The 23,501-nt window shown below is 39.9% G+C and overlaps 1 protein-coding gene and 1 long non-coding RNA gene across 2 annotated transcripts; one reads left to right on the top strand and one right to left on the bottom strand.

The window, feature by feature from the left end:
• The first annotated feature begins 3,388 nt into the window (after positions 1-3,388).
• Positions 3,389-4,408, top strand: LOC129429968 (trace amine-associated receptor 2-like). Its single transcript, XM_055186971.2, has one exon. It carries the CDS (start codon positions 3,389-3,391, stop codon positions 4,406-4,408), a length of 1,020 nt encoding a protein of 339 aa, XP_055042946.2.
• A 10,918-nt stretch (positions 4,409-15,326) lies between these two features.
• On the bottom strand, positions 15,327-17,629 carry LOC129434961 (uncharacterized). The gene is made up of 4 exons (XR_012358464.1): positions 17,583-17,629; positions 16,850-17,013; positions 16,264-16,380; positions 15,327-15,590 (listed from the first exon to the last, which is right to left on the bottom strand). It is a non-coding gene; the product is annotated as an uncharacterized lncRNA (long non-coding RNA).
• Between the last annotated feature and the right edge of the window lie 5,872 nt (positions 17,630-23,501).

Raw genomic sequence — 23,501 nt, 5'->3', positions numbered from 1 at the left:
TTGTGCCTAATATGGTATTAATGTTATAGTTTTATGAAAACATTTGCGTTTTTTTCAACAACATACACAATGAAGCCATGAAGGCAATTCAATTATTTACACTGATTATATTAATTTAAATTGGTTAATTAATTGTTATATGCATAAAACAGTTCATACTTCCAGACCATATCGCTTGAAAATATCGCTTATTGGTCTACTCGATCTGTAATAATCAGTATCGATATCGGTCCTGAAAACACGCACATGCACACACACACACACACACACACACACACACACACACACACACACACACACACACACACACACACACACACACACACACACAGACATCGGTCGACCTCTACGACTTACTACGTATACTTGAACACCAAAACACATGTAAAATCTAATAAACATGTAATAAATATAAGTAGGCAGGATGGATCAAGATCAAGGTTAATACATAACTATAAAACCTGAAATGATCTTTTACTGCTTGTCTCATTATGTAATTTATTAGAAGGCTAGCACTCTTGGTGTCAGAATCCTGCCGGATCCTGTTGGTATTTAGATCTAGTTTAGCATGGCAGGGTTCTGACAGTACATATGTTCTATGTGGGAAATGTGTGGTTGTAGTATTGGTTTATTCTGACCACGCATTTCCCGGGTCTCGTCACTTTTTCCCCGATCCCTTACTTGTAATTATTTCCAGCTGTATGTAATTTACTTTCTTCCTATTTAAGAGTCCTTGTGTTTGTTGTCCAGTGCACGTTCGTCTTGTCCCATGACTTGTCTCATGCCCTGTCGTTTCCTGTAAGTTTTTTGATGTTCTTAGTAGTGATCTGTTTAAATCTGTTGAAGAGTTTATTGTTAGTGTTGTTAAAGTTTAGTGTTATTTTAGTGTCGTGTTTTCCCAGTCTTGTTTTGCCCCCTCGTGGGTTTTGTTTTTCTGTTTTCCCGGTTTTGTTCAATAAATCCCTTTTTGTATACGTCCGCACTTGGGTTCGTGTTTTGTGTACCTCATATCCTGACAGAACGAACGTGCCAGAAAAGAACCCAGCGGACATGTACACCGGTACTCGCCTGGCGAGACGGGGAAAGGGTTGCCGCCCCGCATACGAGTTGGGTTACGAGTCTTATGACCCGCTCGTATGCGGACCCGTAGCCACCGTCAGGTGGAACCCGACCCGAACCGCCGAACCCCATCGACTCCCGCCCATCCGGGAGGGAAGGACCGTTGGGATGTGGGGGTTCGGCGACCCTGAACTCTCTCCTCCGGCTCCAGAGAGCCGCTCCCCACCTCTGTCCCTTCGAGGGAAGCGTGAGAGGAGGATCTCCTGGGAGTCGTCGTCCGGGGGGTCTTCCTCCGACTTAAGAGCTCCATCACACCCTCTATCTGCTCCGCGACCCCGAAGGAAGAACAGGAGGAAGGGGGAGATTGTTCAGCCCCCAGACCGCCCAGAGCCGCCAGAGCGCGCAGAGCCGCCGACGCAGCCGCCAGAGCGCGCAGAGCCGCCGACGCAGCCGCCAGAGCGCGCAGAGCCGCCGGCGCAGCCGCCAGAGCGCGCAGAGCCGCCGACGCGACCGCCAGAGCGCGCAGAGCCGCCGACGCGACCGCCAGAGCGCCCAGAGCCGTCGACGCGACCGCCAGAGCGCCCAGAGCCGTCGACGCGACCGCCAGAGCGCCCAGAGCCGTCGTCGCGACCGCCAGAACGCCCAGAGCCGTCGACCAAGCCGCCAGAGCGCACTGAGGCGTATACTCAGACGTCAGCGCAACTCCAGCCATGTGCGCAGTCAGCGCAACCCCAGCCGTGTGCGCAGTCAGCGCCACTCCAGCCTTGTGCGCAGCCAGCGCAACCCCAGCCGTGTGCGCAGCCAGCGCAACCCCAGCCGTGTGCGCAGCCAGCGCAACCCCAGCCGTGTGCGCAGCCAGCGCAACCCCAGCCGTGTGCGCAGCCAGCGCAACCCCAGCCGTGTGCGCAGCCAGCGCAACCCCAGCCGTGTGCGCAGCCAGCGCAACCCCAGCCGTGTGCGCAGCCAGCGCCACCCCAGCCGTGGGCGCAGCCAGCGCCACCCCAGCCAGGTTTTGCCGATCTCGGCCAGAACTTTCCCTGGACTCTCTCGAAGTCCACCCAGACTCTTTGCCCACCCTCCCACCCTGGACCACCCCCTATGAACTCTGTTGTTCCCCCACCCCCCCTCCCTTGTTTATTAATTTTGTTATCCCACCCTAACCCATTTGTAATTTTGTCATGTCTGCCTTTAATGTTATTTGTTATGTTTTCATGGTTTCTGTCTTGTATCCAGTCTGTCATGTCCCATGTTTAGTGTTCCCCCTAGAGGGCGTCTAGTAGCCGCCTTTTGGAGGGGGGCGTACTGTCAGAATCCTGCCGGATCCTGTTGGTATTTAGATCTAGTTTAGCATGGCAGGGTTCTGACAGTACATATGTTCTATGTGGGAAATGTGTGGTTGTAGTATTGGGTTATTCTGACCACGCATTTCCCGGGTCTCGTCACTTTTTCCCCGATCCCTTACTTGTAATTATTTCCAGCTGTATGTAATTTACTTTCTCCCTATTTAAGAGTCCTTGTGTTTGTTGTCCAGTGCACGTTCGTCTTGTCTCATGCCCTGTCGGTTCCTGTAAGTTTTTTGATGTTTTTAGTCTTGATCTGTTTAAATCTGTTGAAGAGTTTATTGTTAGTGTTGTTAAAGTTTAGTGTTAGTTTAGTGTCGTGTTTTCCCAGTCTTGTTTTGCCCCCTCGTGGGTTTTGTTTTCCTGTTTTTCCCCTGTTTTATAATAAATCCCTTTTTGTATACGTCGGCATTTGGGTTCGTGTTTTGTGTTCCCCATATCCTGACACTTGGTTAGTGTGACCCAAAATATAACAAATAAACAAAAAGACTGAAATTGCCTGTTTTGACAATATCATCAATAAAATAGTCGATCAATCTTTTGTTTCCATTAAAAACATCAACATTAATATATTAACCTATACTATTATCACTACTCCTTTTAACACGTAGCAAAGGGGGAGCAAGAAAAATGTAAGACTTTCACAAATTGTTTTTTTTGAAAGGGCCAATCCACTGCCCTTTAATTCAGGACACACAGTTCAATTTTTTTTATTTTAATCTCATGAGTCACAATGTTTGTGTTCAGTTGGTTACGTATACAACTGGGGGGTTGAAACCTGACCTGAACTGTATATATGAACACATCCAAGCTTTATCACGATAGAATAAGCATGTACTATATTGATGTTTATGTTTCTTTATGTATTTGCCTTAACCATGTAACCATGTAATTTCTAAAATGATTTTGATTAAATTTTGGGTGATACAGTAATTGTCTACCTGTTAACTATTACAAAGAAAGTCCTGTCAGATTTTAGGGCAGACGCAATGTCTTTCAATGAGACCGAGAATATTCTCCTGTGCTATCCTTTACATCCAGACTCTTGTCCTAGAGCTCATCGTCTCACCGGGGCTAAAGTGACAATGTACATTTTCATTTCACTCATGATCCTCATGACAGTTTTTGGGAATCTGCTGATCATCATCTCCATCTCTCACTTCAAACAGCTTCAGTCTCCAACTCATCTGATCGTTCAGTCATTGGCTGTGTGTGACTGTCTGCTGGGTTTACTGGTGCTGCCCTACAATATGGTGCGATCTGTCGAGGGCTGCTGGTTTTTTGGAGATGTTATTTGTAAAGTGCATTTTAGTTTGGACATGACCTTCTGTTTCTCTTCTTTAATACATCTTAGTTTAATATCTATTGATAGATACTGGGCCATCTGTGACCCTCTAAAGTACAGAATGAGGATCACAAACAACACTGTGAGTGTATTAATCACCCTTACATGGATCTTTTCATTGGTGTACAGCTTTTCTGTTGTTTTTTCAGGAGTGACTGCTGTTGGTCTGGAAGCTCTTATATTACAGGTGTCATGTTTTGGTGGCTGTGGTGTGTTTTTTAACAAAGAATGGGGACTGATTTCTATCATCTTGTTATTTATTATTCCAGGAACTATAATGAGCTCTTTGTATATCATCATTTTTAATGTTGTGAAAAAACATGCAAAGGTTTTGTCAGAGAAAGTGTCTGTGACCACCACAGGTGTTAACAGTCAAAGCTCTGCACACAGAGAAAGAAAAGCAGCTAAAACTCTGGCTCTTGTTATGGGCGTTTTCTTTCTCTGCTGGCTGCCTTTTTCTATTGCTGCTGCTGTTGATCCTTTCCTTAATTTTGTGATCCCAGCTGTTGTTTATGAGGCTTTAATTTGGTTTGCATATTTTAACTCAGCTTGTAATCCTTTGATCTATGGATTTTTTTATCCTTGCTTTCAGAAGGCCTTTAAGACTCTCATATTCACTTATATCTGTGGATTCAATCCCTCAAATACTCCGACACTTGAATGAATACAGTTTCTATAGATTAAAAATAACCAGTGACTGAATAAAAAATGAAACATTATAAATAACATTAAATAACACATTGAACAAAAAGTGCCAGACAGTGTTAGATCTGAGATGTATATTTACATATGTTTTAACCTGTTAACCCAAATCTCTGCTTTTGAACCCTCCCAAAAGTGTCATAGCCAAACTAAAATACATATTTTATGAAGCCTTTGAACCATACGTTTGTTCTCATTTGAAAGCAGTCTAAATGTTTATTATTTTATTATTATAATTCATTATTTACAAATTCTATTCAGTGTTTTAATCCTTCCTTTCATTGATCAAAAGTCTTAATATACTTTCGTTGTATTAAATACCTTTCTTACAAAAAGAAACTTACCTAAAAAGAAGCTTTAGCAGTCGAAATTATTCCTAAAAACATATATCTCATATCTCCAGACAGTACACCCTAAAACCTGATAAGTTAACTTCAACCATTTGAGGAAACCGATTGCCTTAAACCATTTTAGTTTTAAAACTCATACATATGAGTACTGTGAACTGTAAATTAGAAGTGCATGAGACAAAAAAATTGTTGAGTTACCTTTACTCAAATATATTAAGTTTGCTTAAGTTCATACCACTCAAATAGTTTTAGTTCACTGAATACATTTTATTTAGTTCACACAATATAAAGCTACACTGTTAACCCTTGCTGTAGATTTCTGGGTAAATAACTGTAAAATTGGCAGTATTTAGCTTTAACATCAGTGAAAGGTATTTTACTGTGATATGAGGTGCAGTTATGCTGCACTAATAATAAACTACAATAAATGACTCTTTGCACCAATTAAGGAAAATAACTGTAATATTATCTGGTAAATTACTGGCACACACACATCCACAGGTGCAGGTGTCACCAATTTGCCTTGATAAACTTGTTTGTTTGTTTGTTTACTCATGCTGTGTTGAACAATAGAATAGTGGATTTGTATGTTTTAAAGCTGAAAATGAGTAAGTAAACTGTTAAAATATTTGTGAGTGTCTTTAAAACACATAAAGTTAAGGTCCCAAATAGCTTCCTGATTAGCAAGTTTTTAGCATCTCCTATCAACGTTAACCCTTGTGCATTGTTCAAATTCACTGCCCTTTCCTGTTGTTCGTGGCCAAAAAATGCCACTAAATGAAACAGTTGTAAAAATGTATCAGATTAATATAAAAAAATATTAATCTGTTAATCAACCCCAATACTGATCAAAATTACCAAATATTTACAAAAATTCCACGATTGTAACTCTTTAATTGCCTCTTTAAAAGTTTATAAGTGAACTTCCCAAATAAGTATTTGGGAAAAAACACAAAATGACTTATTTTCAATATAAAACGTGATTTTGGACTGGATTTTTTTGTAAAAACCCTTTTCACAGTCTTGGGCATTTCAACGATTAGAAAAAACATTGGCTTTGATGAATTTTTAGGTTTTGTGCAGCATCAGATTTAATTTTTTTTCTTCCTCATTTATTGTTTGTGGTCATTTTTGCCCCATTGACTTCCATTATAGCAACATTTTTTGACTGCAAAGCCATGACACCTTATTATCATGCATTTTTGATTGATGGTGGTTTTTTCTTTAGCAAAAAGGTAAAATTTGTCATTTTTACTGTTGATCACCATGTGGCATCATTAACCCTTTAGTGGGCCTGTGCATAAAACAGAGCTTAATTTCTGGTTTATACTTCGTGTTATATGAAACATTTTTGTTAATGCTTGAATTGTAAGAATATAAGAAGATCATTTAAATTATGTTGAATAACTGCAGGTTTGGAATAAATACCAATAAATAACCTGATTGTTATTTGATTGCATTGTTTTGGAGTATGATTTTGTTAGCTTTGGTTTAACTGTCATGCTGTGGCAGTGTTCTTTGTTTATATTATTGCTTTTTGTTATCTTATTTTGCCAATTCTACAGAAAACTTCTTCTGTTTAGTTTAATTTTGTGATTCCTTGTTTTATGTATTTATCTATTGTCAGGATCCTGCCAAGGAGTCTTGTTTTGTATTTATATCTAGTTATGATGGCAGTTTTGAGTTCTGGCAGTCCCATGCTCTATGTCAGGGATGGGCAACTTCGGTCCTGAAGGGCCGTGGTCATGCAAAGTTTAGCTTCAACCATAATTAAACACACCTGAAGCAGCCAATTATGGTCTTACTAGGCATACTGGAATCTTTTAGGCAGGTGTGCTGAGGCAAGTTGGAGCAAAACTCTGCTGGACACCGGTCCTCCAGGACCGAAGTTACCCATCCTTGCTCTATGTGGAGGTTCATGGCCTTGTTTAATGGGTCATGTGCCTTTCGGTGTCTTGTCTCTTGTCCCCGCCCCCTCGTTCTCCTGCTTATTAGTAATCATTGGTTTTCTCCCATCACCTGTTCCCCCTCATTATCTTGTTTATTTTTTTCTATATAATGTCATTGTGTCCTTAGTTCTGTGCTGGTTCGTGTTTTGTTTTGTTCTTGTGTTCATGTGGTTATCTAGCCGAGTTATCTTGTCAAGTTTAGTATTATCTATCTGCTTAGGGTGTTTCATGTCGTGTACACCCTCGTGGGTTTTGTTATATGTTAGTAAATAAAGTGTTTTCTGTTTTCCTGGACTTTGACTGCGATTGGGTTCATCCGTCCTCTGATCCTGACATCTATTGCCACAGTTATAAAGTCTATTTGTCTAAATATTTTGGGTTTCTTTCTCCCTTTTTAATAAAGTAACATAAAAAAAGAATCTTTCAAAAGTTTTAGAGTACCACAATGAGTACAGTATTTTATATACTATACAGTACTATACCTGAAGCATGTGGTACTGTACAGTAATTAACTGAAATCACTGCTGCCAGTTATTAACTGTAATTCCTAACCTACAGTATAAAACTGGCAACACTGTTGCCGGTAAGACACCGTAATGGTACAGAGACAGTAAATTACTGGCAACACTGTTGCCAGTTATTCACTGTAGTGTCATAGACACAGTACTATACTGGCAACACTGTTGCCAGTAAGTCACCATTACAGATGCTGTACAGTAACTAGCTGGCAACAGTGTTGCCAGTAATTTACTCCTAAAAAGCCTGGTAAGGTTTAACAGTGTACTCAAATGGTTTGAGGAAAACGATTGCCTTAAATGGTTTAAGTTGATTTAACTCAAATGAATTAAGTTACATAAGATCAGAAAAACATTAGTATAAAAATTATGACAGAAAAGGGTAAAATTAATACAGTTTATTGAACCATCATTTATTTTACAAACATTGTTTTAGACAAAACAGAAGTGTGCTGTTCAGTCCAAATTCGCATTAAAACTAATATTAGATTTACACATTCCTTATGAAATATATCAAGTATTCCTTTATGACTTTAGTAGACTCAGTGTTTTGTACACTTTTAGTAAATTAGTGTACTGTTCCTTATATCAAACAACATTTAAACATTTTTAAGATGTACACTTTTCCCATGAAATTTCCAAATTACACATGGTCACATTTGTCAACGCCAAACAGTGAGAAAACACAAATATTACCGTTTCACTGACAAAACTGTGGTGTACTCACAGCCTAATGAGTAAACGAATAGGTCCACTTGTAGTAACATTTCTTTAGTTTTTGTGTGTTAATGACGGTTGGTAGATGATTGTCAGTCACCCTCATCAATGGTAAAGATCGAAAACTGCTCTAGACACGTTCATACTTACATGTGAGAAAACACAAAAATATTAATAAATGTTCCACAAACAGAACTGTGGTATACTAACAACATTATAAATTAATGTGGTACCTTTAAAGTTTTTGCAGGTGAGTGATGGTTGGTTGAGAACACTCAGTCAGTCTCCTCAATGGTAAAGATCCAACATTATTATGCTGGATGCATTCGTGCTAACCTGGGAGAAAACACACAAATATGAATTACTTATCCAATTACAGAACTGTAGTATACTCAGAACATAATAAACGTGGTAACGTTACCTTTAAAGGTTTTCTAAATAATGGCCATCCGTCAGTCCTTACTGAGACCCAGCCAACATTTGTATATAGGGCCCATATGGGTATGAACTGGGCTGAAAAATGGGCCCTATATAGGATTGTCCGCGGGTTCCATAATGGCCTCATGCCAGTTGCCCACATGGATTTCATGCAGGATTGCACTTGCTACTAGGTGGGCCCCACCTGGGCAACATGCACGACACCCATATTGGGCCCAGATTTGAGTTTTATATGGGTACTACATAGGGACAACATGGTCATGAAGTATGGGTTGTAAGTGGGATTGTCCACGGGTTCCATATTTGCCCCTTGTCAATTACCCATGTAGGTTATCTGTAGGATTCCACTGGGTGTTTGGTGGGCCCCAATTGGGCAATATGCAGAATGCCCATGTTGGGCCCAGATTTGAGTTTTATATGGGTACTACATAGGGACAACATGGTCATGAAATATGGGTTGTAAGTGGGATTGTCCGCGGGTTCCATGTTTGCCCCTTGTCAATTACCCATGTAGGTTATCTGTAGGATTCCACTGGGTGTTTGGTGGGCCCCAATTGGGCAATATGCATAATGCCCATGTTGGGCCCAGATTTGAGTTTTATGTGGGTACTACATGGGGACAACATGGTCATGAAATATGGGTTGTAAGTGGGATTGTCCACGGGTTCCATATTTGCCCCTTGTCAATTACCCATGTAGGTTATCTGTAGGATTCCACTGGGTGTTTGGTGGGACCCAATTGGGCAATATGCATAATGCCCATGTTGGGCCCAGATTTGAGTTTTATGTGGGTACTACATAGGGACAACATGGTCATGAAATATGGGTTGTAAGTGGGATTGTCCGCGGGTTCCATGTTTGCCCCTTGTCAATTACCCATGTAGGTTATCTGTAGGATTCCACTGGGTGTTTGGTGGGCCCCAATTGGGCAATATGCATGATGCCCATGTTGGGCCCAGATTTGAGTTTTATGTGGGTACTACATGGGGACAACATGGTCATGAAATATGGGTTGTAAGTGGGATTGTCCGCGGGTTCCATGTTTGCCCCTTGTCAATTACCCATGTAGGTTATCTGCAGGATTTCACTGGGTGTTTGGTGGGCCCCAATTGGGCAATATGCATAATGCCCATGTTGGGCCCAGATTTGAGTTTTATGTGGGTACTACATAGGGACAACATGGTCATGAAATATGGGTTGTAAGTGAGATTGTCCGTGGGTTCCATGTTTGCCCCTTGTCAATTACCCATGTAGGTTATCTGCAGGATTTCACTGGGTGTTTGGTGGGCCCCAATTGGGCAATATGCATAATGCCCATGTTGGGCCCAGATTTGAGTTTTATGTGGGTACTACATAGGGACAACATGGTCATGAAATATGGGTTGTAAGTGAGATTGTCCGTGGGTTCCATGTTTGCCCCTTGTCAATTGCCCATGTAGGTTATATGCAGGATTTTACTCGGTTTTAAGGTAGTTCCCAAATGTACAACATAAGCAAAACCCATCTGGGACCCATCTTACAGCTCTAAATGGGTGCTACACGAAGACTACCTGATCTAAAATCTGGCTTGCTGGTGGGATTGTATGCGTTTCTGCTACATCTACATGAGTTTCAGCTTTGAAAAGCTGTGGCAGAGGTTAAACCAAAAAAATTAAAATGTTAGTCTGAACTTGCATTAAACTACACAAGAAAAACTTTTTGAGTCTGTTACCATAAATACATTTGTTGCAGAATTGATCAAACTTTCAGAATAGGAAGTTGTGAACCAAAAAATCATACAACCCCCTTGACTATATTTAGGCAAAAAATACCCCAAAAGACACAATTCACAACAAAAGGTACAGCAAAATATAGATTTCTTTAAAATTATAACTATAAATCCTAGGTCAGCAGCTAGTAAATACAATAACTATAGTTAGGCTGTAATTAATTTGTTGCAGGTAAATACATTATTTTAGTAAACTGCATATTCAATAAGACATATCCAGTGTTATCCAGTTAGCGTATTGTAATGAGAGGAGTGTGATGACGCCCTGTATTAACAGGGCAGAAAGAAGTAAAGCACACAGTGACACTGAAATCCTTTCAAATTCCATTTTTATTTAACTAACCATCATGCCACATTTGTTACAATGGCACAAAACTATTTTAGAACCTTTTAGAGTCTTGAGTGTTTTGAAAAGAAGTATGTCCCTCAAGAAATACAGTAACAAGATAAAGTATATTAACCTTTTGGAATTTCATAGCTTTCTAAATAAATTTGTCATAAAATGTGATCTGGTCTTCATCAAGTCAAGGGTATAGACAAACATAATGGTTCTAAAAAAACAAAACAATAAAGACATGAAAGAACAGAATTATTTAAGAACAACCTAAAAACTCATAGTGCTTGTGAAAAAAGTATGTGAACTTTTAAGCGAACGAGACCTCGAAAAAGCAAAATGGAGTCAGGTTTTATCACACCTGGAGTCTCTTTAAGATAATGTATTTGGAGGTGTGGACTACAGCTACTTTAAAGTTTACTTTTGGAGTTCATTTTTTTATATGGGCCATGCCTCACCAAAAAGAGCTATCAAAAGAGCTTTAATCAAGAATTGTTGCTTTACATGGAGCTCGAAAGGGTTAAAAGTTATGTCAAAGACTGTAGAAATTCACCAGTCTACAGACATACAATCTACAAATGGAGATGCTTTGGGACTGTTGCTACTCTACCAAGAGATGGACACCCAGTCAAAATGACACTAAGAGCACCACGGAGACTCATTAAAGGAATAGTCTACTCATTTTCAATATTAAAATATGTTATTACCTTAACTAAGAATTGTTGATACATCCCTCTATCATCTGTGTGCGTGCACGTAAGCGCTGGAGCGCGCTGCGACGCTTCGATAGCATTTAGCTTAGCCCCATTCATTCAATGGTACCATTTAGAGATAAAGTTAGAAGTGACCAAACACATTAACTTTTTCCTATTTAAGACGAGTAGTTATACGAGCAAGTTTGGTGGTACAAAATAAATGAAGCGCCTTTCCAAGCGGATTCAAAAGAGGAACCATACCCCATGGCGCAATAGCACCTTTGGGAGTACTTCGACTCGGCGCAGTAACACCCTCCCTCTCCCATTATGAAAGTGAGAAGGGGAGCGGACTTTTCAGGCGAGTCGAAGTACTCCCAAAAGTGCTATTACGCCATAAAATATAGTTCCTCTTTTAAATCCGCTTAGAAAAGCGCTACGTTTTATTTTGTACCACCAAACTTGCTCGTTTAACTACTCGTCTTAAATAGGAAAAACGTTGATGTGTTTGGTCACTTCTAACTTTATCTCTAAATGGTACCATTGAATGAATGGGGCTAAGCTAAATGCTATCGAAGTGTCGCAGCGCGCTCCAGCGCTTACGTGCACGCACACAGAGTATAGAGGGATGTATCAACAATTCTTAGTTAAGGTAATAACATATTTTAATATTGAAAATGAGTAGACTATTCCTTTAATGAGGTATAGAAACAACCCAGAATGACAGGCAAAGATTTGAAGGCATTATTGGAACTCTCTGTATTTGAGTCTACAACACGTAAAACACTGAACAAGCAGTGTATTCACGGCAGGACACCAAAGGAAGTCACTAATTACAGTATTAAAAAGAACATTGCTGCACGCCTGAAATTTGCAAAAGAACAAATTGACATTCCAACAGTGGTATTTGGCAAAATGTTTTGTGGACTAATGAAACGAAGATTGAACTATTTGGAAAAACACACAGCACTACATCTGGCATAGAAAGGGCACGCAATATCATTATGAAAACATCATCCCAACTGTAAAGTATTATGGAGAAGACCTGTTGATTTGGGCCTGCTTTGCTGCATCAGGGTATGGTCAGCTTGCAATCATTGAGGGGAAGATAAATTCCCAAGTTTATCAGACAATTCTTCAGGATAATGTGTGAATGTCTGTAGGAGGACATTGCGCCTGCAACTTCCATAAACACGTTTGATGTGGTTGGCCACTAAGTGTGTTCAATAAAGACATAAAAGATCAGAAGTTGTGTTATTTTTTTAGACACATTATGTTAGATGGAGATCAGATCACATTTTATGAAAAAATTATAAAAAAAAGTATGAAAATCTAAAAGATTCACATACTTTTTCTTGCCACCATATATAGTATAAGGAGGTATGTACTTTGATAAGTATATTGCGAATACAATTAGAAAAAAAATTATATTTAAAGGGCCCATAGCATGAAAACCTGGTAAAATGTTCGCTGCAAGCATGTCAAAAATAGGTAATATAAATGTGGCTCCCCTTGTGATATCAGAAGGGGATCTTATTATAATAATAACACTCCTTAATCTGCACTATCCAAACATGGCACTGCCATTTAATGCAGAGAGTGAGAAAAAATAATTGACAGAACAACTGAGTTTCAATTTCAACAAACCACCATCATTGTGATCTGTGTTTGCATTTTAAAGGACACGTTTAAAGGACGCAGTTTTGCTTGGACCTACAAAGTGGCAATTTCAACTTGCTATAACAAATTATCTATATATACGATATTTTGAGCTAGAGTTTCATGTATGTACTCTGGAGACACCAAAGATTTATTTTACATCTTAAAGGGGCCATTTCACAAGACCTTTTTAAGATGTCAAATAAATCTTTGGTGTCCCCAGAGCACAAACGTGAAGCTCCAGCTCAAAATACCATATAAATAATTTATTATAGCATGTTAAAACAGCGACTTTGTAGGTGTGTGCAAAAATGTGCTGTTTTGGGTGTGTCCTTTAAAATAGGGGTGCACCGAAATTTCGGTCGCCGAAATTTTCGGTCGAAAATGGCATTATCTGTTTCGGGCCGAAATAAAAAATCCAGCCGAAAAAGTCAACCGAAAATGAATGTTAACTGCGCCCCTCCCATCCGTGCACTAGCGCTTGGGTTTCACTCACGGTGATCAGTCGTCTCCCACCCCTCCCCTTCGTGCTCAAGCAGGTTTCACTCACGGTCGAGCTGTTTGCACGCGTCTGCAAAGATTAAGCATGTCTTGATGTGTAAACTTTAGAGAGAGTCGCGCTAATATGTCTCATACTGTAATCCATTAACATACATTCGGCGAATAAAGCAACGAAACACAACGTAACGTTTTTATGTGGAGCGACTGTTGCGCTGTTTGGGATCCACCCTCGTTCTCTATGTGTGCGCGCGTTTAATAGTGCACATACGAGAGAAACGCGTTTAAAAAAAAAAAACAAGCAAACATAAAATCTCTCTGTTATTGACAGGGCACATATAAACAAAATTATCTCCACAGTATTTTTTTTCTAATAAAAACATTTGTTTATGTCTTAAGTGTATGTATAGATTACAGTCAGATTAACCTACTTAAGTCTGTGTCATTAATGTTGATCAAACAACCCATGACAAAGAGACAAATAGCTCTAAAAATAATAATACATTTAATTTATTGTGTTATGATTCATTTAATTTGATTTCTGTACCTAATGCTAATTTCAGACCTTATTAATGTACAACTTTGTTCTTTTTTGTAAATGTTTGCAATTTCTTTATTGTTTATTAGATTTTTTCCCACCTGCTTTTTGCTGATCCGAAAAATAATCTGATCTGTGCCTCAAAAACTGTAATGTGATCCGAACTGTGAGGTTTTTTTATCCATCACACAGCCCTAGTAAAGTTAGTACACAGTGATAGCCATAAATGCAATTGTACTTATAATTGGCATAATAATTTCTTTCGGTGTTTCGGTTTTTCGGCCTTGGTTTCCTTTTTTCGGTTTTGGCCAAGAATTTTCATTTCGGTGCATCCCTACTTTAAAATGCAAATGAGCTGATGAAATTCAAACACTGATAACAATGATGGTGGTTTGTTGAAATTGAAACTTAATTGTGCTGTGAATTTTTTTCTCTGTCTCTCCCTCTCTGCACTAAATGGCAGTGCTGTGGTTGGATTGTGCAGATTAAGGTGTGGTATTATTATAATAAGAGCTCCTTCTGACATCATAAGGAGAGCCAAATTTCAACTACCTATTTTTCACATGCTTGCAGAGAATGGAAGTTACTGGGTTGATCTTTTTCACATTTTCTAGGTTGATAGAAGCACTGGGGACCCAATTGTAGTACTTAAACATGGAAAAAGTCAGATTTTCATGCCATGGCCCCTTTAAAAAATTATTGAAATGGGGCCCTTAAAAGTAAATGAAAGTAAGATAATTACACACACAGTTTTTCAATATTTTACTATGTTCTTCCATCAACTTAGCCGAATAAATACATATCTCTCTTTTCTCAATGCGTACACTTAAACTTAACTTGATATTTCGCAGAGTCTGCTCAATGTACTAACATTAGTACAGGCATGTTGGTTATGTTGACTGTAGTTTAAGCAAGAGGGGGAGTAGTCAGGAGTGATGATGTTACTGTGCCCAAGGTCGAGTGCTACAAACTAAGTGCTCTTCCGCCATACAATATAGTTATATTTTTTACCATACTTCCTCGTGTAACTACTCATGTAACAGTCTTTGAATAGGGAAAACATGGAAGTGTTTGGTGGCTATTAAATTCATCCCTGTTTGGATCCTAATGAATGAATGGTGCTTGGCTAAATGCTAACACATTCACGCCACACTTTACAACAAATAAAGGCAGGGTGCCTGAAAGCCAATGTTGATATTTGAAATCATCTAAACAAACACACCCTTACCCTAATAGAATCTGGACCTTCTTTTGATAGACCCGCCCCACACATACGCAACCCAGGCAACGATGTCATTTAGTAGACATGCTGCTAATTGGCTACAAGTGTGTTTTGATAGTCTTCCTGTCTCCCTTTTCCAAAACGTTTTTTTTTTTAGAAATTGTGCACCCCACCTTTAAGTGCACACCTTGAGAAAAGAGAGGTTTGTATTAATTCATCTAAGTTGAGGGAAGAACATGGTAAATATTGAAAAATGATTGTGTTTTCCTTTAAGAAAAATTAAAGAACTACAACAGTTCAAATCAACAACTGTAGTTTTAACCTTTCTCAAACAGACATCCTTTTCTGCATTCTTGATGCTCTCTGTCCTCCTCTGTCCCTTGCCCCAGTAAACCATTTTGGCAGTGCCTTCTCAGCTTCTTGCTGGTTGACCTTGGACATCAGGGCGTTGTTCTTAAGAGCATCTGCAAAACCAAATACATTTTTAAGATAAAGAAATATTAAAAATGGCACATTTGTACTTTTTACAATGACAGTCTTTGGCATACAGTAGGTATTAAAGGATGGATACTCGAACCGAGCCAGCGGGACCCGACGGTACCCGACGGGCCGGGTTCGGATAGATATTTAGAAATTATGTTCGGGTTGTGCTCGGTGCAATAAGGCATTGAACATTTGAAATTTAAAACAGCTTATTATAATATGTAGGCAGCCAATGGGCCTGTTTATAGCGATAGTTCATCTTAAAATGAAACACGCGCATTCACACATCACCTTCTTATTCATCTAATGTTTAATAGCGGGTTGCAAAACAACTTCATAGGTGCAAACTGCCACCTACTGTATCGGGTGCACAGAATGAGGGCGTAGGGGCTGCCGTTTCTCTGGGGATAATGTTGTATTAGAGGTAAAAAATGATATAAATACTGTTCGGTTTCTCGCACAAACCGAAGGTTTTGTGTCTTAAGTAGGACACGGATGTGTCGTCACGAGCTGCAGGGTTTTATTTGGATTTGTCTGTGCATGTTTTTTTTCTCTTTCGGTTTTTGTTACCATCCACTTATACAACTGACAGACTGAAACTGTTGGAGTTAAAAATCTACATTTGCGTTCTACTGAAGAAACAAAGTCACCTACCTCTTGGATGGCCTGGGGGTAAGCTGATAAACATAAGTTTCATTTTAAGATGAACTATCGTCATCCATCTTCATGTGTGCGGAAATGTGTTTATGTTGAATAACAGCTACTCAGGATCTGAAAAAAATCCATAAAAATGACAAAATTATATGAGTTAACAGCTACTGTTAAAGTTCACTAACCAAGTCTATACTATACAGTATGTACGCTAAAAAAAAATTCATGTAAAGGTAGGCATAGAAGTCAACAGTCTTGTTATAACGCTGCACCTAATTGCTTCCCTACATCCAAAATGACATTAAAACTTGTAATAGATATCAGTGATCAAACTGAGCAAACAAAATAGTGCTCTTACTAGATGCAGCCAAACGAAAACGTGATTTCCATAGGAGGGGACAGCAGTCAATATTTTACTTGAGTAAAAATACAGTAATTCGTGTTATCTAATATTATCAAACTAATGTGTCACAAAAAGCACTCACATCTGAACAAACATTACTTTTTAGAGCGAATCAGACGCCAATCGTCGATGGATTTTCTTCCTGCTGTGATTTAAGTGAACATTTCTGAAAGCGCGTTAACTTACTTTGTCAGCTCGCGTGCGTTTATCCGGGTCTGACGCACAGGTCGCGCGAGCATTTTCGTCTTCGAATACATTTCCCGCTTCTGTTTCAGTAGATTGATAGTTCACTTGCATCCACTCCTTGGCGTGTTTTTAAGTTTCACGTTACGAGCGAGAAGTGCTGCAGCCTGCAGATGTACAGATGATTCAGATCTTGCAGCAAACGGAACAAATCATTCAAACTGATTCAAACCGTTCAATCAATAGCTAGTTTAGAATCGACCCGGTACAAAACAGTAATTCATTTGCAATATTTTGTGAAGAACCGACTCGTTCAAAAGAGTCATTCATTCACAAATCAAATGCTTCGGCAAATTATGAAATAATAATAATAATCTGAAGTTCGCATTTCGTACTGCATTAAAATAAAGTGCGTCGTGCAAAACTGAGGGCATGTCAATAGAAATATCATCGAGTTACGAGTAAAAGTAAAAATACCCACTATAACTGTTATCCTAAAGCGCTTCTTAAGTAAATGTTACGTTAACAGAGTAAATGTAATGTTTTAAAACTCTAACAATTTAAACACAAGGTTGATTTTCGCAACCTCGACCGTACGCATTCACCAAACGTTATCCCGGCGAGCTTCGCCACTGATTTAGAATAACATCCAATAATATTTTAATGTTTGACTACTTGAATATACTTTTTATCAACAGTTTAATGTCATATATTGTAATAAAACAGATCTACTCACCACACTTCGAGCTTGCAGCACTCCAGTGAAGACAGCAATGTACCAGCCCTACGTTAACTGGCTCAGGAGAACAATGCGCATGTCCTTTCTTTCTTGGCGCCGTTTTTTTAAACGAATACAACATAGTGATGATGCAGGACAAATCACTTTTTAGCATTAATACTGCATTTTCTGTAGGATACACATATAATTCGAGTTTATTGCAATACACGTACACACACACAAACACACACACACACACACACACACACACAATGTCTACGGTTTAGAATTTGTATGGGCCTGTATCTGCATAAATATACCCCAAAACACAATGTGCATATAGCCCTTACGAAAATTTACCATGGTTTTATTGTGGTAAAAGTGTAAACATGTTTTTTTTTGGTGTATTGGTTACTAGCAAAACCATGGTTCTACTATGTTTTTTGTTTTTGTTTTAACTATAGTAAAACCATGGTTAATTTTCTACATGAAAGTATAATAGCCCATTGAAAAAAGAGACAGCCTAGCTAACGAAAATTAAGTATGTTTTTTTGTGGTACAGTAAAATGTTTTTTGGTATTGATTAGGCCTACTATTGGCAAAACCATGGTTTTACTAGAGTATGTTTTTTTTTTTTTAAACTGTAGTAAACCATTTAATTTAATTTAATTATTTAATTTTCATAAGAGTATATTTTGGAAAACTGTAGCCCATAGACCCCAAATAAATAAAATCCAGTAGCCATTCACGCAGTGACGGCCGCGTGGTGACTTCTTTATCGAGGGCACATGATGCAAATCTCATCACAACATGTAGCCTGTCATGTGTGTGGCATGAATTTAGTGTAGTGTCTTGCAAGTATTTTGTAAGCGCCTCTTTAATTACAAATCCTTTCGATGTGTGTCCAGCAGGCACGATGCATGATGCACATGGTTCACATGACGCAACAAACACATATTTTGACATGATGAGCAACACACATGACACCCCAAACACAAATTTTTGAATCCTTCACAAGAGAAGTCACCAGCCACCCCTGCACCACACCATAGTTGGTGAAACAAACTGTAAACTTATTTCTGAAATCTGATTGATTGATTGAAATGTTATCCCCGGGTCAACATAAAGTTGCCCTGAGGACATCAACCACTTGGCAAAATCAGGAGAGCCTAGTTGCTCAATGCTCTTCTCATGGACCTAAACTCATGGACTCAGCATGACTCAGCTTGTCTCAATGTTGGCTAAACATTCTAAACACTTTCAGTATTGAAGGTCTGGCCAGAGCATGATAGAGGCCTTTGGTGTATGGTGATAATTCACTTAGTATCTATCAAAACATAAAATCAGTTCTACATATGAACAAATCCTCTCAGTATAGCAAACATTGGAGACAATGTAAATAAAAGATTTTTGTGCAGTTTTGACTGTTTAATTTATTAAAATTACACTCAGACATCCCACCCTACAAAAACTGATTGGGAAGGAAGCTCACCAACAAGCCCCCGCAAAAAAAACATACATTTAAAATAATTAAATCATCAATATAAATTATATATTATTTTGTGTTATGTTGTTTATTAGCCTACTTTAATATGGTTGCTCTTTTAACAGCTATAAAATATATGTACAATTATGAAGGACACCTTAAACTCCTTTGACCCTATATTTATAAAAAACTACACATATTTAAAATAAGATAAAAAGGAACAAATAAAGATAGGATCAAATGTTTTTGTTTTGTTTAAAAGCAGAGGGTTTACACACAGATACACTTTTATGTACTTGAAAAATAAAGTAAATATTGTATTATTTTCCAGTGTTTTTTTGGACACTCTGTCATTTACTGTACATTGTAAATAAACTACTGTACAGTGGTTTACTGAGCTGAAGAGAGAGGTTGATTGTAAGCCTGCCCACAGTGAAAACTGATTGGTCTAGATATCAGAATACGGTGAATATGGTCTGTCACTTTCTCACTTTTGCTAATTATGTTAGATCGCTTTAGACTTGCAGGAAAATTTTAACCTGAGCCTGAACCTAACTAATTTTTGCAATGTTTTGTCATCATATTACAAATAACATTTTAAATGCACTAATACCCATGCAAGCTTTGGGTAAAAAATGCAAGGCTTCTGTTACATTGATGCAGCCGTCTTTACTTAGAAGTTATCCTGCAGTCCTTTGGGACTTCATAAACTATTAGGCTACATGTCTTGCTTTTAGCGTCACCATGGTTTGTGAAGTAAGACAGTCTGAAAACATAGGCATAAACCTTTCAGGATCCCTGTTTAAAACAGGGCATGAAATGACAATTACATACATAGCTCCATGTCGGGAGCTTGTATGGGACTGATTGTGTTTGCCCATTTTGGTCTAATATGGTTTGGCCGAAAGGGTCCCAAATGTGTATCCTCATTCAAAACCCATAAACTCATGACCTATGTGGGTCCCACTTCAGACCCATATAAGAAGCCTACATGGGAATAATTGTGTTTGCCCATGTTTTACCCATATGGCTTGGCCCAAAGGGTCCCATATGTGTTTCCTTATTCAAAACACATATACAGGTGACCTATGTGGGTCCCACTTCTAAACCATATAAGAAGCCTATATGGGAATAATTGTGTTTGCCCATGTTGTACCCATATGGTTTGGCCAAAAGGGCCCCATATGTATTTCCTTATTCAAAACACATATGCAGGTGACCTATGTTGGTCCCACTTTGGGCCCATATAAGGAGCCTATATGGGGATAATTGTGTTTGCCCATGTTGTACCCATATGGTTTGGCCAAAAGGGTCCCATATGTGTTTCCTTATTCAAAACACATATACAGGTGACCTATGCTGGTCCCACTTTGGGCCCATATAAGGAGCCTATTTGGGAATAATTGTGTTTGCCCATGTTGTACCCATATGGTTCGGCCAAAAGGGTCCCATATGTGTTTCTTATTCAAATACATATACAGGTGACCTATGTGGGTCCCACTTCGGGCCCATATAAGGAGCCTATATGGGAATAATTGTGTTTGCCCATGTTGTACCCATATGGTTTGGCCAAAAGGGCCCCATATGAGTTTCCTTATTCAAAACACAGACATGTGACCTACGTGGGTCCCACTTTCGGCCCATATAAGGAGCCTATATGGGAATAATTGTGTTTGCCCATGTTTTACCCATATGGTTTGGCCAAAAGGGTCCCATATGTGTTTCCTTATTCAAAACACATATACAGGTGACCTATGTGGGTCCCACTTTGGACCCATATAAGGAACCTATATGGGAATAATTGTGTTTGCCCATGTTGGACCCATATGGTTTGGCCAAAAGGGCCCCATATGTGTTTCCTTATTCAAAACACATATATAGGTGACCTATGTGGGTCCCACTTTGGACCCATATAAGGAACCTATATGGGAATAATTGTGTTTGCCCATGTTGGACCCATATGGTTTGGCCAAAAGGGTCCCATTTGTGTTTCCTTATTCAAATCACATATACTCATAACCTATGTGGGTCCCACTTTGGACCCATATAAGGAACCTATATGGGAATTATTGTGTTAGCCCATTTAAGACCCATATTGGTTGCCCAAGAGGGCCCCATATGTGTTTCCTATTATGAGCCCAGGCCCATTTCCCATTAACATCCCAACTAGGACCCATATAGGGAGCCTATGTTTTTTAACCCATGTGGGGCCTACTACACTAACCCAAGTGAGTCCCATATAAGATGCCCATAATAGGACCATGCCCACTTGGTACCCATGTAGCCCAAGTAAAACCCATGTGGGGCCCACATATACATGTTGGCTGGGGAGAAATTCAAATTTGCGCGGGAAACGCTTGTGCTAAACAGTAAGAAAGCACACATGAATAAATTTATCATTGAAAGAACTGGTGTACTCACAACGTAGTAAATAAATGTGGTATCGTTACCTTTAGAAGGTTTTATGAGTGAAGGGCTGTCCATCAGTACTCACTGAGAGAGATTCAAACTTGCGCGGGAAATGTTTGTGCTAAACAGTGAGAAAACACATAAATATGAAATTATTTTTCCATTTGAAGAACTGTAGTGTACTCACAACATAATAAATGAATAAAACAATCTGGCAACATTACCTATAAAAGATTTTATGAGTGAATGACCGTTTAATTGAGAACAGACAGCCAGTCAGTCCTTTCTGAGAGAGATTCAAACTTGTGCAGGAAACGTTTGTGCTAAACAGTAAGAAAACACAATTATTTTTTCACTTACAAAACTGTGGTGTACTCAACATAATAAATGAACAAATAAATGTGGTGACGTTACCTTTAAAATGTTTTATGAGGGAATGGCCATATGTCAGTACTTACTGAGAGAGATTCAAACTTGCTTGGGAAACACTTGTGCTAAACAGTAAGAAAACACGATCCGCGCCGTTATTTTCCCCCTATAGTAAGGTGACCAAATACAAACCTGTAACTCTCTCGATAAATGCACAATCTGTCAGGATCCGTCAGAATCATGTTTAATTATATCTAGTCTTTGTGTTCGATGTCCTGGCAGTACCATGTTCTATGTGGGAAATGCGTGGTTTTAGTATTGTATTATTCTGACCACGCATTTCCCGGGTCTCGTCACTTTTTACCCGCTCCCTTACTTGTCATTGATTTCAGCTGTGTCTCTCATTAGTTCTTCCTATTTTTTGTCCTTGTGTTTGCTGTTCTGTGCTCGTGCGTCTTGTTTCATTCCTTGTTACAATCCTTGTCGTGTTCCTGAGTTTGGTATCTGTGAGTATTGAAGTTATTTAGTCTAGTCTGTTATATGTAGTTTGATGTTGGTTCATGTTTAGTCTTATGTTAGTTTAGTGTAGCGTTAACCCTGTCTTGTTTTGCCCCCTCGTGGGTTTTGTTTTCCCTTGTTTGTTAATAAATTTATTATTTTAGTTCTGTCTGCGTTTGGGTTCATTTCCTTGTTTAAATCCTCACATTACGCACGAGCCAAATCTGAACCCAGCGGACAATGGACAATATTATTGCTTGCCGTCACGTTTTGTTTGGCATGCGCCAGAAGGGAGATCCTGTTAAGGATTTCGCTATGGACTTTTTGAAAGCAGCGAAGGGCACCGGCTTTAATGAGTCTGAACTCAAGGTCATTTTTTTCAGCTGCTTGGATGAGCCTCTTACTGAGTCAGAGCAATGGGTCGTCGAACCAATGAGCTTCCCGGACTCAGTAGAACTTATCATGAACCGTGAGTTCAGAACTCCCTCCGGAGGTTCTCAACCCGCTCCTCTTCAAAGTACTCCCAAGGGTCTAGTCATGGGAAGCTTGACTCTCTGTGACCCTGAGTTGGTGTCACCTCATCCACTCTCTACCCCACCGCCTCGGAAGAAGAAGAGGAGGAGGAGGGGAACTCTTGACCAGCCACAGCCAGCATGCCCAGAGCCGTCGACGCAGCCGCCAGCGCAGCGCCCAGAGCCGTCGACGCAGCCGCCAGCGCAGCGCCCAGAGCCGTCGACGCAGCCGCCAGCGCAGCGCCCAGAGCCGTCGACGCAGCCGTCAGCGCAGCGCCCAGAGCCGTCGACGCAGCGCCCAGAGCCGTCGACGCAGCGCCCAGAGCCGTCGACGCAGCCGCCAGCGCAGCGCCCAGAGCCGTCGTCGCAGCCGCCAGCGCAGCGCCCACAGCCGTCGACGCAGCGCTCAGAGCCGTCGACGCAGCCCCAGCCGCGTGCGCAGCCAGCGCAGCCCCAGCCAGGTTTTGCCCATTCCTCTCATGCCCCTCCCAGGACTCACCCAAAGCCTCCCAGACCCCCACGGACTCCTTCTGCTTCTCCAAGGACTCCTTCCCCACCCTCTCACCCTGGACCACCACCTTTGAACTCTTTTGTTTCTCCACCCCCCCTCCCTTGTTTATTATTTTTGTTATCCCACCCTAACCCGTTTGTAATCTTGTCATG

This window comes from Misgurnus anguillicaudatus, chromosome 18 (assembly GCF_027580225.2).
Source record: "Misgurnus anguillicaudatus chromosome 18, ASM2758022v2, whole genome shotgun sequence".
Lineage (NCBI taxonomy): Eukaryota > Metazoa > Chordata > Actinopteri > Cypriniformes > Cobitidae > Misgurnus > Misgurnus anguillicaudatus.
The sequence above is the reverse complement of the archived record's forward strand: the minus strand, read 5'-3'. Positions and strand labels throughout refer to the sequence as shown.

Bases quoted from the DNA above. Each gene is read 5' to 3' on its own strand.
- LOC129429968 (XM_055186971.2), top strand. From the start codon at position 3,389: ATGTCTTTCAATGAGACCGAGAATATTCTCCTGTGCTATCCTTTACAT.